The 18,411-nt window shown below is 35.7% G+C and overlaps 1 protein-coding gene across 6 annotated transcripts in view; it reads right to left on the bottom strand.

Annotated features, from left to right (window-relative positions):
- The window catches only part of LOC135219395 (cell adhesion molecule Dscam2-like), a 391,041-nt gene that overhangs the window by 133,025 nt on the left and 239,605 nt on the right, over positions 1-18,411 (bottom strand). For all 6 annotated transcript variants that reach the window (XM_064256138.1, XM_064256137.1, XM_064256139.1 and 3 more), the window contains exon 5: positions 11,795-11,941. In XM_064256138.1, the coding sequence (XP_064112208.1) occupies positions 11,795-11,941 (147 nt within the window). The remainder of the gene's footprint in view (positions 1-11,794; positions 11,942-18,411) is intronic.

Below are 18,411 nucleotides of genomic sequence, written 5' to 3'. Positions count from 1 at the left end.
GTGTTGAAATACTTTGATTCCCGATGGGCTAGTACTAAACACGGTCTCAAGGAACATCCACTGTGCATAGTACTAGCACCTCGGAGTAGGTGACTCAAACAAGCCAAAGTATTAGCGATGTAAACACTCATGGCATTTTGTGTTCCTGTTCATGCTGATGCAATTATCTTTGCTGGATATTTTAGGTTATTCTCTTCCTAGTAACGTTTTGTGCGACCTAGCCTCCAAAAATGAGAGAAAAATGAGTCCAGTAACAGTTTTGTTTCGACGTTTTCGATTCCATCCCCATTTTAGGCCTCTCTCTCCCACACTGTCTTTTTCTCTCAACCCCCTCACTCTCTCTCACTTACTCTTTCCTGTTTCTAGAGGCAGTAAATGGAATATGTCATGGCCAAAAACCAATTCGTTTTGTCTCTTCCTGTAATCAGAGCGATTGTCTGTGCTCCATTGTCGCACAGCTTTATCTGTGTGTGTGTGTATGTGTGTGTGTTGGTAAATGGATGGAGTGGCCAGGCGTTTAGGGGCCTAGGACTTAAAAAACACGAACGAATAACTTCACAATTTGTGCCAAATTGACGGCAGTATTAGAATAATTTTGCCTTCCATTTTTTCTTTTATGAGATTTCTTGATGGTTGAACGCGGAGAGCAGTACCTTCCTTTAGACTGTCCGTGTTACACAGAAAAATGAGATACGCGATTATATTATGCCTTTTATGTAAGTATGAATATCAGGCTAACACGGCATTGATAATTTTGCACGAGTTAAGCGACAGAACTAATTGTACACATTTGTGGTTTATATTCATTGTTCATAGTCCTATGGATCCTTTTTTTGATTTCACTAGTAGTGACTTTTGTTAAAGTGAAGTGAATTTCTTAGTTTCGGAATTTTCCCAAACAGCCATTAACAGTTATTGACTTAGCTAATAATGAAACTTTGCATCAGTCTTACATGAAATTATTATTTTGATTAAATTGTTATTATTACTTAAATAGTTTCAGATTATCTGTGTGAGTTCGAGGATATACCTTTTCAATTTCACTGGTGTTAAAATCTTTCATATATCGGTGCTAAGGCATGTAATCGTATAATTACAAGAAAAGGTGCATTATTTGTCTTGTTGTGTCGGTATTTCATAAAAAAAAAAATAGGTGTGCAAAAAAATGGATGTTTCGATTTTTATATGGAACATAAGATAAGAGTATTTGATGTAGACTGAAGGCGAAGCACACCACCTTCAGTATTTAATATTGCTTAGTTAACATGTCTTGTAAGCGGGAAAAGACCCAGTTACATAAGAAACCTTAAAAGAAAGATTGAAAACAGGATGACAGAGAAAGGGAAATGTTGGAAGCCGCTCCTGAGAGGCTTGACGTTCAAGAAGAAAGGCTTTGGAGTTGGTAAAGACAGGCAAGTTAGATGGCATATCGGATGCACACCATCAGCAACAATGCTCGATGAAGCCATTTCAATAATGTTATGACAGTTTTGGAAAAAAAGTGATATTGTATTTATATGAAAATATCATTACTTTGAAAACACTCTTGACGCAGTCGTGATATATATAGTATAGAAAGTTTTATATGATAAAGTAAGCAATTAAAATGAGGTCATTGAATAATGACATTTATAAAAATGACAACGTTAATATTAACGATGCAATCTTAAAATAATATTTTATAATAATGATGCGACTGCACCTATGACCCCCGTAGGGGTTTAGTGCCGTCAGTGCACCTCAACGTGGTACACTGCAGGCATTATTCAACGGTCTTTGCAGCGTCCCTTCGGCCTTTAGCTGCAACCTCTTTCATTCCTTTTACTCTACCCCCGCTCACATTTCCTTTCTTCCGTCTGACTTTCCACCCTCTCTAACAATTGTTTCAGAGTGCAACAACTGCGAGGTTTTCCTTCTGTTACACCTTTCAAAAAACCTTCTTACTGGCAATTTCCGTTTCAGCGTTACAAATGACCTCATAGGTCAAAGCGCTTGGCCTTTGGCATGAATTCTACATTCTATTCTCCATTCTATACTGCACCTATGACGGTGATGAGTAAAACAGACATTTCATCGAGCGAAAGAAGCCACTGGACTGGATGCTCCACTAAGGAAATGAACCGGATGGGTAGCTGAAATTAATTTACCAGGTTGCTGCGCGACGGACGGCAGATATTTAATCAACGCTTTGTAGACGAGATATTTTGATATGCTTTCACCCTTCGATTACGTAATCGTCGAACACTGGTGATACGGTTTTATTCAGACATTTGATTAATGTGACCGTGTCTCCTTCATGATTATATATATATATATATATATATATATATATATATATATATATATATATATAATTATATATATACATATATATATATATATATATATATATATATATATAGCATATATATATATATATATATATATATATCTATATATATATATAAATATATATATATATATATATATATATATATATATATATATATATATATATATAAATTCATGAGGGAGACACGGTCACATTGATCATATATATAAATATATATATATATTACTGGTAATCTTCTTAGTCACAAAGATATTTTAATTCAATTGTATTCCTCGATAAACGCTTCCAGAAGAGGTTCATTGAAGGACAAAAAACTGTTGGGCATATTATAAGAGAAACGCTTTTCATTTTCCCCATGTGATACATATATATATATATATATATATATATATATATTATATATATATATATATATATATATATATATATATATATATATGTGTATATATGTATGTATATATATATATATATATACATATATATATGTATATAATATGTATGTATATAAACACCACGTCCACGTCTGCATCGGAAGTCATGATGTTGACAATTTTTCGTCCACAGATAGAAAACCCTTATATCCCATCTTCTGACAAAGAAAAGAATAACCAACTGCGTGTCTATAATTACAACTTAACATATAAAAAAATCTACTGAAGCGTTTAAAAATCGAGAGAGGTAAGAAGTTATACCAAAGATGAATACGATTTGAGGTAATTAACGATGTTTCAATGCTTAACAACGGTTGCCATTGTTGATTGTCTGTATATTTTCTAAAAAGAAGCCACCTCGAAGTGCATAAACAAAAGTTCTTTGTGAATAGTTGAACAAGCGATGAATTGCCATCAAGCGCTCGTTTCAGTCCTCGGATCCGAGGAGACACTGTGACGTCAGGGTCTTTGTTCACGAAGGCTTTAATTGTGTTCTCGCAGTCTTCGCGTGCGTGTATTCGGTGTCTTATTGTCGAAAAATGTGATTTTTGTACGTTTTGTGATGATCGGTTCGGGACTAATACCTATCGTCCCGTGTTCTGTAACCCTGTGGTGTACTTGACCTCTTACATACCCGCATACTTCAACTTTGAAAAGACACCTTTCAAAGGTAGGTAAGTACATACCAGTATAGAAGTTGATGGTTTGTACGCAAACTACCAAAGTGAATAGTATTATTTTTAATATTTAGTCGTCATGTTTAGTATGTGGATGATCAGATTTCTAACTGAAGTGCAATTTTATATTTCCGATATCAACTACTTGGCCAGTCACAAACTCAGAATCGAAATCAGTTCTTTAAGGAACTGATTTGAGAACTGCCAGAACTCTTCCTGTTAAATTTAACAAAGTAATTTTTTAATTAATTGAAGTAAAGTGGAAGAAATTATAAGTGGTTGTTAGCCAAGGATTTATTTTAGATATATATTGATAAAAAGGGCGAAATAAATTAAGGCCCTTTCCAATATTTGCGGGTCTCTTGTCCTAGCTTGAAGGATCAAGGAATTTTTTTTTTTTTTAACCAGACCACTGAGCTGATTATCAGCTCTCCAAGGACTGGCCCGAAGGATCAGATATTTTTACGTGGCTAGGAACCAATTGGTCACCTAGTAACGGGACCTTCAGATTACTGTGTGATCCGAACCACATTATATCGAGAAATTAATTTCTATCACCAGAGATAAATTCCTCTGATTCCGCGTTGGCCGAGCCGAGAATCGAACTTCGGACCACCGGATTGGTAGCCGAGCGTGGTAAAAAAAAAAAAAAAAAAAAAAAAAAAAAAAAAACCACACGTAAAAATGTAAAAAAAAGTCACTGGAAATAAAGTCACAGGAAAAATAGCCACATTAGTCTTTCTTAGATAGTGACCCCCAAGGGTTTTAACCCGATAGGTATCCCACCTTTATTACCGGCCACCATAAATTAATGTGACTTTTTTCCTGTGACTTTTTTTTCCTGTGATTTTATTACCGGCCATTATAAATCAATGTAACTTTTTTCCTGTGACTTTTTTTCCTGTGATTTTATTACAAGCCACCATAGATTAATGTGATTTTTTTCCTGTGATTTTATTATCAGCCACCATAAATTAATGTGACACTTTTCCCGTGACTTTTTTCCAGTGATTTTATTACCAGCCACCATAAATTAATGTGACTTTTTTCCCTGTGATTTTATTACCAGCCACCAAAATTAATGTGGCGTTTTTGCCTGTGACTTTTTTTCTGTGATTTTATTACTAGCCACTATAAAATAATTTGACCTGTGATTTTATTGCCAACCACCATAAATTGTGACTTTTTTGCCTGTGAGTTTTTTTCCTGTGGTTTTATTACCAGCCACCAGCTTGAAGGCGGCAAAGAGCAGGTTGCCCTTCCGATTGGATCCTTATGTACCCATCGACAAACTAATCTAGCTGGTTGCGTTCTATATTATGGAGACAGTTAAAAAAAATATTGGTAACTAATGAAATAAATTGGAAATTAACAGTTCGTTGACATCGTAAAAACAAATCAATATCTTTTATTCACACCTGAAAACCAAAGCGTAGTTGATAATCACTTGTCCTGTCTTAGGTTGTAAAAACTGAGTCACGAAAAAATAAAATAAAATATACTTTTATTATTTTCCGTATTTTATGATAATAATGATCTGATCACAGACTAGATTAACATCGAATTTGTCTTGCTTAAGTTCTCTTTGGTTGTTAAGGGACGGCGATTTCATGTAATTAAGACTGTGTACGACTTGCTTTTGAATAAAGTAATACTGTGGGATACCTTGCATGAAAAAAAATGAAGAGGGTGCATATATTAAGCAGGTGCGGTATCTGTCGTCTTTGTACCATTTTTACAGAACCGTTGTTCTCGATTTGAGAGGATCATTTTGTTGGTATAATTGGTTCTTTAGTTTGGTGCTGTTGAACAGACATCGAAAATAGAAGTAAACTACGTAAAGTTGTTTTACTTTGCATAAATGGAGATCCCAAAGGATACCCTGTTATGCATTCAGATAGTCTTAAGTTTAAAATGAATAATCATATCGACTGTAAAATATATATATATATGTATCTATTTTTATATATCGTCAAACTGATAGTATATATAGTATGCGTATATATATTTATAGCGTCAAACATATGCATGTGTAGATATGTACATGTAGAGTATATATACATGTGTGTGTATGCATATATAGTGTGTTTGATTTTAAATAACAAAAAACTAAAACCGCGATGATTATATGAACAAAATTACACCCACGAAGGAAAATTAAAACACTTGAGATGCCAAGTACTTTAGTCTTGGTAATAAAACGAAAGTACTTGGAATCTCCATTGTTTAAATTCTCCTTCGTGGCTATAACTTTGTTCATATATATGTAAATATATATATATATATATATATATATATATATATATATATTGTACCTATAGATATATGAAGATAAAAGGCCCCTAAAACACTACTTGACCATTGCACTCATATATTCGAGCACTTCCTTCTGTTCACCAGGAACAGGGGCACGGAAGGAAGTGCTCGAAATATATGGTTACAAAGTTCGATTATTCTTTCATGGGCCCTTTATCTTCATATTAGACTGTTGTATCACTAGACATTCATGTATACACACACACACACACACACACACACACACACACACACACACACATATATATATATATATATATATATATATATATATATATATATATATATATATATATATATGTGTGTGTGTTCAGGTATAGCACAAACCGTACAAAAATAATGGTAATGTAAATGAGGGTCATTAGTCTCCCGGACTGGAAGATGACACACTGAAGCACAATTATATATAAACCCATGGCAAGAATGGCTGGCCACGGGCTGGAGGATGGCAGGAAGTCTCAATGTGCACTATGAGAGTGACACCATATAAATACACATGTATGTACCGTATGTATAGGCTAGTGTATATATGATATATATCTATACATACTATACACACAGGTATATACATATAGTCCTTTACATATACACATATATGTATGTTTGTGTGTATATATATGGCATCACTCTGATAATGTGCATTTAGACTTCCTGCCATCCTCCAGCCCATAGCCAGCCATTCTTGCCATGAGTTTGTGTGTATATCAGTCTCTGTTTCCGGAGAGACTGATTGTTAAAGTGGGTTAGGATGTCATCAACAAGCGTCGGAATAAGAGTTATGGAGTCGTAGTTATGGTGCTGAGCAAAAGAAATTCTATTAGAGTCATCAAATTTGCCCATAGTGATGCCTCGAGGGAGTTGGGCAGTCAGTTAGGAATGAGATCTTGTGAGTGCGGTCCCCGAGATGTTCGAGTGTGTGTGTGTGTATTGGCGTGTTTTTTTTCTATTGCGCTCGGTTTGGTGGTCGGGTATTCTCCCATTTGAGGAACTGAGTGTTATATTATTATTTTTTTGACTTTGTGTATGAGTCATTTTTGAAGTTAAAGAGGCAGTTCACAGTACCATTTTTTTTCTCATGGGAGTAGAATGTGATGTGTTTTTTTCTTTTCTTGGAACATGCTTAGAAGAGACGCATTCGTCTTTGTTTTAATACATACGTGTGTATATGAATGGTTTTCATACATGTGATACTGTTGCTTGAATTGCATTCTTTGCCCGGAGATAGAGCGCCCAGGCGTTCTTATGCATTCAGCGCAATTTGTGCTGACCGACCCAGAGGGGTAATGCAAAGGGAGGCGAGCAGTGGTCTTCCTTGGGAGGAATGTTTGACTGGGAGGGTGAAGCTCTTTTTTTTTTTTTTTTTTTTTTTTTTTTTTTTTTTTTAAGTGGGGGGTGAACTTCTTTTTTCTGTTTCTTTGTGTCGGGGCAGTGGGGGTTGAGTCTGGCCTTGAATAAGGAAATTTCAATGCCGTCATATCACCTGATAACGGCTGGTTGATGATATGACATGCCCGTAGGGTTTTTTTAGCAAGATTTTTTCTTTCTCTTGAATGGAGAGAAAAAGGAAATGAAATTCATGTGGATGTGGTGCAAGTTTCCTTATGCTTTGGAGAATGCTTTTACGCAATATTGGAAGGCATAATTATAATTAGGGATTCAGAGATTATTTTTTTATTGGAGATTTGTTTGGGAAATGGAGATTATTTTGAAGTGGTGGTGATTGGTGATGACTGGTGTTGTCAATTGGTGATGCTTGGTGTTTCTGAGTGGTGATGATTTGTGATGATTGCTGAGTGGTGATGAATGGTGTTGTATCTGGTGTTGTATCTGATGATACCGGTGACTGGTGTTGATTTTGGAGTTTTGGTGTGGTAATCGTAATGAATACTGGGGAATGGCAATATTATTGCCCTCACTGTAGATATTTGCGGGAGAATTATTACTATGGAGAATTACTATTATTATTATTACCAGAGATATTTTACGAGAGGCACTTAAGTAGAATTATCATTACTTGAGATATTTATGGGGATTCTGTTAGAGTTCATGGTGTTAATAATTTTTGGAGAAGTGCCAATATTTAATGGGTGGTGATGTCAATTTTTGGTGGATTTGATGATAGCAATTTTGGTGATACTAGCGAGTATTGATAGTTGATGATTCTGATACTTAATACTGGTGAATGGGCGAGTGCTAATGTTGGGCGAGTACTGATATTTACTAATATTTGGTGATTCTACTGATACTGGCGAATTCTGATACTGATAATTCTAATATTGGTGTTATTTTTTTTTATACTAACATGGGTGTTGTGATGATATCAAGGGTGGTGATGTGTTTTTTGAAAATGGGAGGAACTAATGACACATTTTTTTGTTTTTCTTTTTTTATGAGTTCAGCAGAAAATTGCTTGACATCTACGTGAGTCACGGGGATAGTTAACAGTGCCGTTGATTTTTCTTTTTTCCCCTTTTTAGACGTCAGCTATGTGACGTAAGTTTTTTTTTATAATGGGCGAGTTTGAATTTATTTTTCTCTCCAGTTTGTGTGAATTTTTTAATATCTCAGTTCGTAACTTAGAGTCATTGTTCGGGAATGTGTTTATAATTTCAGCGGTTTGATGCTGCAGCGAGATTTATGGGAGAATTTTTTGCATTTTTTGCATGTATACATAGTGGTACTACATATTTTTTTCTGGATATATGTGTTCCGGAAATTGTTGGACTCTTGCACAATTGTATTTGGAGCAACTTTGCCAGAGATAGGAAACTTGGTTAAGTTTCTAGTGGCCTATGCCGTAGTGCATATGGAGAAGTCTTTGCTTAGACACTTTGAATTTGGAGTTCTGTTGTAATAAGTTATGGCACACTGGGGATTTTTTCTAGATTTCCTGAGCAAATTTATTTGCCAAGTTTTTGCCCTTTCTTAGCAGTTATGCTAAATAGAAAGTTTATAGTTTTTGACTATAACATTGAGTTGTTTCCCTGGAGAATTAGAGATATAATATTTTGGAGATATAATATTTTGGCCATTTGATATTTTTTATTTTTTTGGAGATATTCCACAGTTTAGGCCTATGGTGGTGAGAGCTATGTTCACTTCAATTATTTTGCAGCCATTTTTGTTGCAAAGAGAAATCCTTTTGAGGAGACATGGGGCAATATTTTCGAGTGTGTCAGCTAGATGCTTTGAGTGCATTTTTTTGGAGATGGAGCTTCATTTTTTATTATCCTGCTTGGAGTGTACATAACCTTTTTTGGAGACTTGTTTTTATTCCACATGCGATTATTGGCGAGATAGAAGGAATATGGTTTTTGTTTTGGGGTTATTAATTAAATGGAGGAAATATTTTTATCATCGGAGTGGTGTTATTAATAATATGGTGATATATAATATATATATATATATATATATATATATATATATATATATATATATATATATATATATATATATATATAGTATATATGGAGATGGCATTAATCTTTGGGGGTTACTTTTTTTTTTGTGGTTATGATTTTTGAAGTTGAATTTCTGGAGTTTTATGAGCCAAGAGAGGGGCTCTGTGGTTCTTTTTGGTTTTGTGACTAATTGGAGGCGAGTGGCATTACTGCATTCTGGTCCTATGGAGATGTTGAGATTTTTTATATTCACCAATGAGTTATTTTTGGAGACATATAATTGCTGAATTACGAGTTTACCGTAGTTTTTTTTTTTTTTATCCCGGATAGGTGATAATTTTTTTATATAATTGGGCAGTATCATTTGGGAGAGTTATGTCTTTGAGACAATTTTTGAGCACCTTAGTCATATCCTGGAGATAATTTTGTGAAATGTGCTTATGTGGTTTCAGTATAGAACCTTTTTTTTGAGAATCATGGGTTTCTGAAGTTGGAAGTCTGACTAGACATTTCTATGTTGCAGTTCGAGCACATGACGTGTTCACATGGGGATTTTTTTTTTTGCTGATAACACTGTGATGAGCTGTTGCTGACTCTTTTCCTCTAGTGGTGATTGCTCAGAGTTTTTGCAATATCTGGAAATGTTGACCATAGCATTTTATGTAAATGCACGTGTAAGGGATTGTTTCCGGCCGTGTCCGATCGATGGAAAAGTTGCGATGGCAAAATTCCGTGACAATACACATCGCATTTATGAGGAAAACGCCGGGTTATGTATATTATACACATTGTGTGATGGGGAAAGTTCACTTGTTGTTATCTTTTTTTTTATTTTTCTTTTTTTTCCTTTTCCTACAAGAGATGTAATTGGGGATTGAGCTTTAAATAGCATTTCTTTCTGGATGGGAGATATGATTTTTTTGGGTGGTTGAATTGCATAAATGGGCATTTGACATTAAGTCTCATTGAAATTAATTATGCAAGCAGTAAAAAGGGTTTTTGCTGTTAGACATTGGAGAGTTTTACTGGTTTTGTGGGTTGTTGAAATATCAGAGCTTGAGAGAACATTTTTGATGATAATTTTGGGTCTGGGGTTGTTACGTGTTTGTTATGGGCTCATTACTTTTTTCTTTTTTTTACTTGTGAGAATTTGTGAGAATTTGGGAGTTTGAAATGTGATGACAGAAGTCCGTGGAGTTCCTGTGAGTCTGAGTTCTGAGGTGTGTGCTAATGTATGAATTTGGAGAATTGGGTTAGAGAACTTAATGTTTTTTTTTACGGGGTTGTGGTAACGACTTATGATTTAGCGATCCTATGGAGTTCCTTCAGGAGTTGAAGTTAGAAATTAGTTCTGTGGTCATACTGAATGGGGTTAATTGGGAGACGTTCAGTTAGTATTTTTGGGAATTTTTGAGGTCATTGTTTGATAGAAGTATGTCTGGGGTTAATTCTTTTTTGATTGACCAATGACTTGACTGACATACTGTAACACACCATAACTGTCGTTCCCCAACGCTAGCAAGACGCCCACCAGAGATGTTGCTGTTGTTTGCCCACTTAAGAGAGTTTCTACGAGTCTACGGGGTTCTACAGCGTTTCTGGACTATAGGAGCCATTAGATGTCTTCCGCAGGGAGACGTTTCGCCTTCCTACAGCGTGTTTCTACGAATCTGTGCAGGCAGTTGCAGACAAAGATGGGAGATTCAAAAGTCCAAGATGGAGAAAAAGTCTCTACACCCAATTGTTATTATAGCCCTGGTATGGGTTTTTTTTTCGAGTTGATGTGTGATAGACATTACGTTGTGCTGCCAGAGACATGCAGTTATTATCTTTATGTTTTGTGTTTAATGAGCCGGCCAATGTGTTTATATATATATATATATATATATATATATATATATATATATATATATATATATATATATATATATATATATATATATATATATGAGCTGTTTTGTGTGAACTGTGGCTAGGCAGGGGCTAGCCAGGATGGTGGCCGAGCTACTGTAATAAATAAAGACTGATAATGAGATGTATGAGACATTGTTGTACGTCACATACTTTGACATTCCTTAGAAATTGGGGATTCATCATTTAACTTCCCTGGAGACTGAGTGTCCGAGCGACAGCTTAAGAGTGCTGATGTGTCTTGTTGGATGGTGTGAGATTAAGATCCTTACAAAGCAGGTCAACGTTCGTCCTGTCAGAATGTACAGGAATAACTGTGCAGTTAGAACTAAACGTTGGTGGCGGCCTTGAGTGGCTTGTGTCAGTTCAAAGTGTGTCCTCACTTCAGTAAAACATATGATCACACGTCGGCAACTTATCACATACATATCACAGACAGGGTGACAACAAGTTAACAATCGCAGTGTAGACGCACTCTCAATTGTAACATGGACTTGTCCTATTATAATCGTAAGTGGAGAGCGAATCTTTGGCAAATAATGAATAGTCGTTTGTGAAAAGGACTTGATATATTTCTTCTTAAGTATGGAAATGTCTCTGGGTATCTCCACTTTCTGTCATGAAAGAGATCGTTTGAAATTGACCTGAGGTGTGCCCATGTGCAAGCGACCCCAATGAGTTCTCCCCAGGAATGTATCGGTGACTATTACTGATTTTTCCTCTTACCTGTGACAATAACTCTTGCTACGTTGGAGGTCCGGGGCGTTGGATCGAAGGCGTGGCTGGCTGTGCAGGAGACGCGGGTGTAGGCGTCTGTGGGCGTGATGTTCTGAATGACGAGCTCACCTGTCGGCAGCACCCAGTGGCGACCGTCTGGAAGGCAATGGAGCGGAGATTTGTTCATCATTTTACAATTCATTATTGGAAATATGAGCTGAAAATGTAAAGCAGGGGATTGTTAAGAATATTTTAATAATGAAGCAGAGCGGAATAATACATTTATAATGATATTTATTTTTAAATGCATATTTTTAATCCAGAAGGAAATAGGTCGCTGAAAATAATGAATGGGTAAGACATGTTGATACATACACACGAATGAACGGAAAGGAGATAGTTTCAGTGTTTTATATATATATATATATATATATATATATATATATATATATATATATATATATATATATATATATTAATTTCCTCTGTATATTGGCATATTAATTTGACGTAACGAAATATCACCCGTCATCCCACATAAGCTTTATAAAAACGTTCATTGTCATCCTCTGACAAGTCATTTGTGGTATCTGGAACTTTTGCTGCCATCATTCATTGGATACACCGAACTTATGCGATCATTCTCCATGAACCTCGATACAATGAGCATTCTTTGCCAGCATCTTGATGATCTCGTGAAAAAATGACATTGCTGGAGGCTGATTTGAGGAAGGTGACTGCGAGAAAGTGTTAGGTGATCGGTTTCAAGTAAACTCAGTAATAAGAAACGTGAGGTTGCTAATGTACTTAAAGATATTCAGAAGATGATACAGACTGTATTCAAATAGGGGCAATGGTTTTGTTGAATTTGCGATAAGGGAACCAAAACCAAAAGTTATTTGGCGCGTAGGAGCTCAGTGCCGTCAGTGCACCTTAAGCGGTGCACTGTAGGCATTACTTAAGGTTCTTTGCAGGGTCCTATACGGTCTCTAGCTACAATCCTTTCATTCCTTTTACGGTACCTCCGTTGATATTCTCTTTCTTCTACCTTACTTTCCACCCTCTCCTAAAAAGTTTTCTAGTGCAACTGCGAGGTTTTCCTCCTATTACACCTTTCATACCTTTCGACTGTCAGTTTCCTTTTCAAGGCTGAATGACCTCATTGGTCGAAAATTCTATATTCCATTAAAAAAATTATTTGCAGTGTTGTTAAGGAAGACGTTGTGGTTGATGCGCTATTTGACATAAACAGTTTCTACAGAAAATATTTAATGATAATAACTCTATTTCCAATTGACACTGGTTATTCTACAATGCATATTAATACATACAGGTAGAGAAATGAAACATCAGCATGAAAATAAATTCTTAGTAAGTGAATACTAATGGAACAGGCATTTCTTAAACTTATTCTTAAAAGAATGTAGGGTGGCAGCATTCCTAATATCTTGTGAAAGATAAATCTGCTATTTTCAGATATTTTCCATAGCACACTAAATTTTAAAGCACCTCAGTGGCGTGGTCGGTTTGGTCTTGGCCTACCACCTCGGTGGCCGCGAGTTCAATTCTCGGGCATTCCATTGAGGGGTCAGAGATGTGTATTTCTGGTGATAGACGTTCACTCTCGAAGTGGTTCGGAAGTCACGTAAAGCCGTTGGTACTGTTGCTGAATAACCACTGGTTCCATGCAACGTAAAAACACTATGCAAACAAACTAACAAATACTAAATTTTGATGTGATTCCGAAATTCGGAAGGCTATCAACTATAAAAGGGGACACGGTTATGTCACGGTGGGATACGTAAGACATGACGACAAAGCTGATGTCATGACCCGTTTTAACTGCTGGATAAGGTCACATCGAAGAAAAGTAAGTTAAAAGACGATAGTTTCCGGTAATTGTAGCTATAATCGTGTAACGATGGATTATACTTAGATTTAATTTATGCGTAATTTAAGTAAAATGACTAAAATAGTGACTTTGAGACGTCAAAACGCTCTGTGTGGGGAAAATAGCGAGTTAACAGATAATATTATGGTAACTTGGAATCAATTGCTGGTTGTGTTTTCTTATGGGTATATATGATGGGGGAATAAAAATGAATATATTTCCCTAATGGTATGATATTAAGACTTTCAAAGAGGTGATTCAGTGACCTGATAAAGAAATTTACAGAGAGAGAGAGAGAGAGAGAGAGAGAGAGAGAGATAGAGAGAGAGAGAGAGAGAGAGAGAGAGAGAGAGAGAGAGAGAGAGAGCTGAAATAACAAACTGTCACTGTTAACCTCCGAGGATTTTTTTTTTTTGATATAACGAACATTGTCATCGTCCATGACCTTTAGATATAATGAACTGAAACTGCCCTCTTCCTTTGTTTGCTATAAAGAACTTATTTGACATAAGAAGGTTTTGCGGCTACACGAGTTACACGGTGAGCTGTATTTGATATGATTACCAATCGATGTTATCACGTGAGTTTTTTGTTGATAGGAAGAATGTTCGCGGTTTTATCCTTTCAAGTTTCATTTCATATGGTCTTTTGTTATTATACCCACTGGTTATATATTGATATGAACAGCTTTTGATATTTGTTGATGCGATATGTAATGAATTTTCGTCGGTATCTCCATGAGTTTTATTTGGTACGATTAGTTCTCTGTCTGTTGTTACCAATACTTTCACTTACTCTGGGAGTAAGCCTACAAACTACTTTGTTGTTGTTGTTGTTGGGGTGGGAAATCCTAAAAAAAAAGTGAAAAAGATGTTTCGCATTAAGTTAAAGATACAGGAAAGTTAGGATAGGATATTTATGATTTAGTTATCAGAATGAAAATTAAAAAATTAAATAATGAGCATATTAAACAGTGCAGAAAAAGTATTTCTGATAAAATATAGGTTATTTATTTTAATCTTCGTTCGTGAAAAATAGACCAATTTTCCGTATATTTTAACACATTTTAATTTATTTGATGTCCATAATATAGAGGTTATGTTTCTGTCCAATTATTTTGTGTTTCCGTTTATAACTGGGAATATATGAACGTGTTTAATTTGTGTCCTTTTTATTTTGCTGTTAGTATGAATAATACTAATTATGAGAATTAATTACGAAGCCGGTGTTACGGTGAGTTAGGAATATAAAGTTTGCAACTATGTGTCAGGGGAAAAGCTTGCACAAGTCCCGTGTAAGCTGGAGGTCGAATTGTGGCTTTTTTTTTTTTTATAATCCCCATGAAATATGTTATATAAATATTTTTTAATCCCCATGAGATATTTTATATATTTTAAAAATCCCTATGAGATATTTTATATCTTTTTTTTTTTCAATCCACATGAGATATTTTACAACAGGATTTCTGGTTAATATGTACAAGTGTTATATGTTATGAAGAACCTTGTCATTTCCATGTGTGTTTTTTGGTACGACGAGTTTTTGCTGTAATCATATGACGAACTTTTGCTGTTATTCTTTGCGTTTTGTTTGATATATAGAGCTTTTGCGGTGATCGCCCGTGAGTTTTTTTTATATGACGATATTTTGCTGTTATTCCCCTGGATATTACACACACACGATACAACGAGCTTTATCTGTAATCCATTCCCGTGAGTTTTGTTTCATATATATGACGAGCGCTTAATGTCATCCCCTTGAGTTATTTTTATGTGACATCTTTGGTTGGTATCTTCAAGAGTTTTATACATGACATGACGAACTTTCGCTGTCATTTTCCATCAGTTGTATTTGAGTTGGATCATTTTCGCTGATGTCGTCGTGATTCTTTTATGACAAACTTTAGCTGTCATTCTCGTTAGATTGCTTTGACATGGCGAGGCTTTACGGAAATCATATGAGTTTTGTTTCACAACATACGACGAGATTTAGCTGTTATCTCAGTGAGCGGTTTTATTTATTTATTCATTTGTTTTTTTTCCTTTTTGTGTCGAGGTTTTGTTTGCATGTCCATTAATTTTATTTGAAAACACGGACATTCTGTCAGCCACCTGTGTTTTATATGACAAGTTTTGATTTAATTACCAGGGTTTTTATTTAAAAAAAGATTTTTTTATTATGACAAACTTGCGCTGATCTCCCCTATTTGCTGTATTTGATAATACAAATATTACCTGTCCTTGATATGAGTTCTATTTGATTTGATGAACGGATATCATAAGTCTGTTATCCATGCAGGACAACATACATATGTTAGACATACAGGATAACATAAGTATATTATACATGCAGGATAACATAAGTATGTTATACATGGAGATAACATACATATGTTATAGTACATGCAGGATAACATAAGTATGTTATACATACAGATACTATACATATGTTATACATGTAGATAACATATATTAGTATGTTATACATGCAGGACGATATACGTATGCTATACTTGCAGATAACATAAGTATGTTATAAGTTTAGGATAACATAGGTATGTTATACATGCAGGATATCGTAAGTAGTTATACATGCAGGATAACAATAAGTATGTTATACATGCAGGATAACAATAATTATGTTATACATGCAGGAAAATATGTAAGTGATTGTGTATGCATGCAGGAGGATAAGCAATAATATGTTATACATGCAGGATAACAATAATTATGTTATACATGCAGATAACATACGTATGATATATGTGCAGGATAACAATAATTATGTTATACTTGCAGATAACATACGTATGTTATACATCCAGGAAAACATAAGTATGTTGTGCATGCAGGAGAGCATGTTTATGTTATCATAAATCTGTCATCCATGCAGAATAACATATTAAATCTCCATGAATTTGGTTACATGCAACGAACTTTATTTGTTATCTTCCATAGCCTTAATTCTACATCATCAATTTTCAGTACTGAAGTAAATGAGATTGAATTCACGAAACGAACTTTGAAATTTATTCGTATTAGTCAAGTATAATCATCAAAAAGACCGCCAAACTTATCAGATATTGCATACATATAACATTTGTTTAGTCACTTGGTAACTAAAATATAGAAAAGATAAAATTTACTTTGGGAAGCTCAAAGGCTGAAGAGACTTGAACTGTTATAACCATATCGGGTGGCGGGACATAGAATGGTACTTCATTGCAGAGATACTGAAATACAGAATAGCTTTGATTCTCGATAGTGAGGGGATACCCAACTGATCAGCAGATTGTTTTTTTGTATAACTGCAATCACTCAAATAAAAAAAGGGCAAAAAAGAAAAAAAAACAGTAACTTGTTTCGACAGGTATCCCATCTACGGAAGGTCGTAAGGAAGACGACACAGGCTAAAGTAAATGAGTACAGATTGATTGAAATAATAAGTTATGTATATGATACTGAATGTATGATAAACAACACCCGTAACATTTCTGGAAAAAACAGTCTCCAGTTTCGCTCGAGTTGAAAAAAGGAAGAAAAAGCTTGGCAGTGAGCCATTGAGGTTCGTCAGCAGAATGAGAAGTTTGATGCTCATCTTGACGAGCATGATGCACTTCAACTAAAATGCTCTGATGATGAGGACGGTAGTGGAAGTTCGTTTAAGTAAAGCTCATGGAGAATAATGAATGGTTCTTATCCCTAACAACGCTCATGAAGGATGGTGGTGTATCGAATTAAGCTCTCGGAGGGTGATTGTGGCAAACCACCCTCTCTGTCCCATCTTTTTTTTTTTTTTTAGCATAAATTGTATCTTTCTCATTTTGCCGATATTCATAATTCCCCTGTATGTTGGTGTTGCCGTCAGTGCACCTCACAGGGTGCACTGTAGGCACTACTAAAGGTTCTTTGCAGCGTCCCTTCCCCCAACCCCACCCCTTTTAATTCCTTTTATTGTACCCCTTCTCAAATCATCTTTCCGCCATCTTGCTATCCACCCTCTCCTTACAATTACTTCCAAGTGCAACTGCGAGGGTTTCTTCCTGTAACACCTGTAACACCAACCTACTCTCAATTCCTTTCAGCGCTGAATGACTTCATAGGTCCCAGTGCTTGGCCTTAGGCCTAAACGCTATATTTCATTCTATTCCGATATCCATAATTTCGATTCGTCCATCATTTTGACAACTTCTACCTATCTTCCCATCTGTTGAATGTTTTCTACCTACAAGTGCTCCTAAACATCATTTATTCCTTGAAGTGGTAGGTCCCAAAACACATTTGGCCCTGTGAAGGCGATGGATGCCTTTAACACTATTACTAATCCATTGAGGGAGGTTGACCACCAAATGTAGTGTCTCGCAGGTACCTGAATAACTGTTGAGTTGAGAAAGGTGAAAAGTCAGGTGGAATCATACTGCAAGCATTGCAAGTTCTGTGACCGGACCCTGTGTCCTTTCTGGGCCAGATGGTAGGTACCCCTGCAGCTGAGGTTAGAGCATAGCCCGAGCTTCTTCCTCCTGACAGAGGATCTTTCTCTTCGAATGAGATTGGTACACAAATCCCAGATACTGCCCAATTAAAGCTAAATTGAATTTTGTTGTCCATATCACCAAGCCCCAGCGCCTCAGTGGCGTGATCGGTTTGGTCTTGACCTGCCAACTTGGTGGCCGAGAGTTCGATTCTCGGGGATTCCATTGAGGTGTTAGAGATGTGTATTACTAGTGATACAAGTT

Source organism: Macrobrachium nipponense, chromosome 1 (genome assembly GCF_015104395.2).
Source record: "Macrobrachium nipponense isolate FS-2020 chromosome 1, ASM1510439v2, whole genome shotgun sequence".
Taxonomy (NCBI): domain Eukaryota; kingdom Metazoa; phylum Arthropoda; class Malacostraca; order Decapoda; family Palaemonidae; genus Macrobrachium; species Macrobrachium nipponense.
The sequence above is the reverse complement of the archived record's forward strand: the minus strand, read 5'-3'. Positions and strand labels throughout refer to the sequence as shown.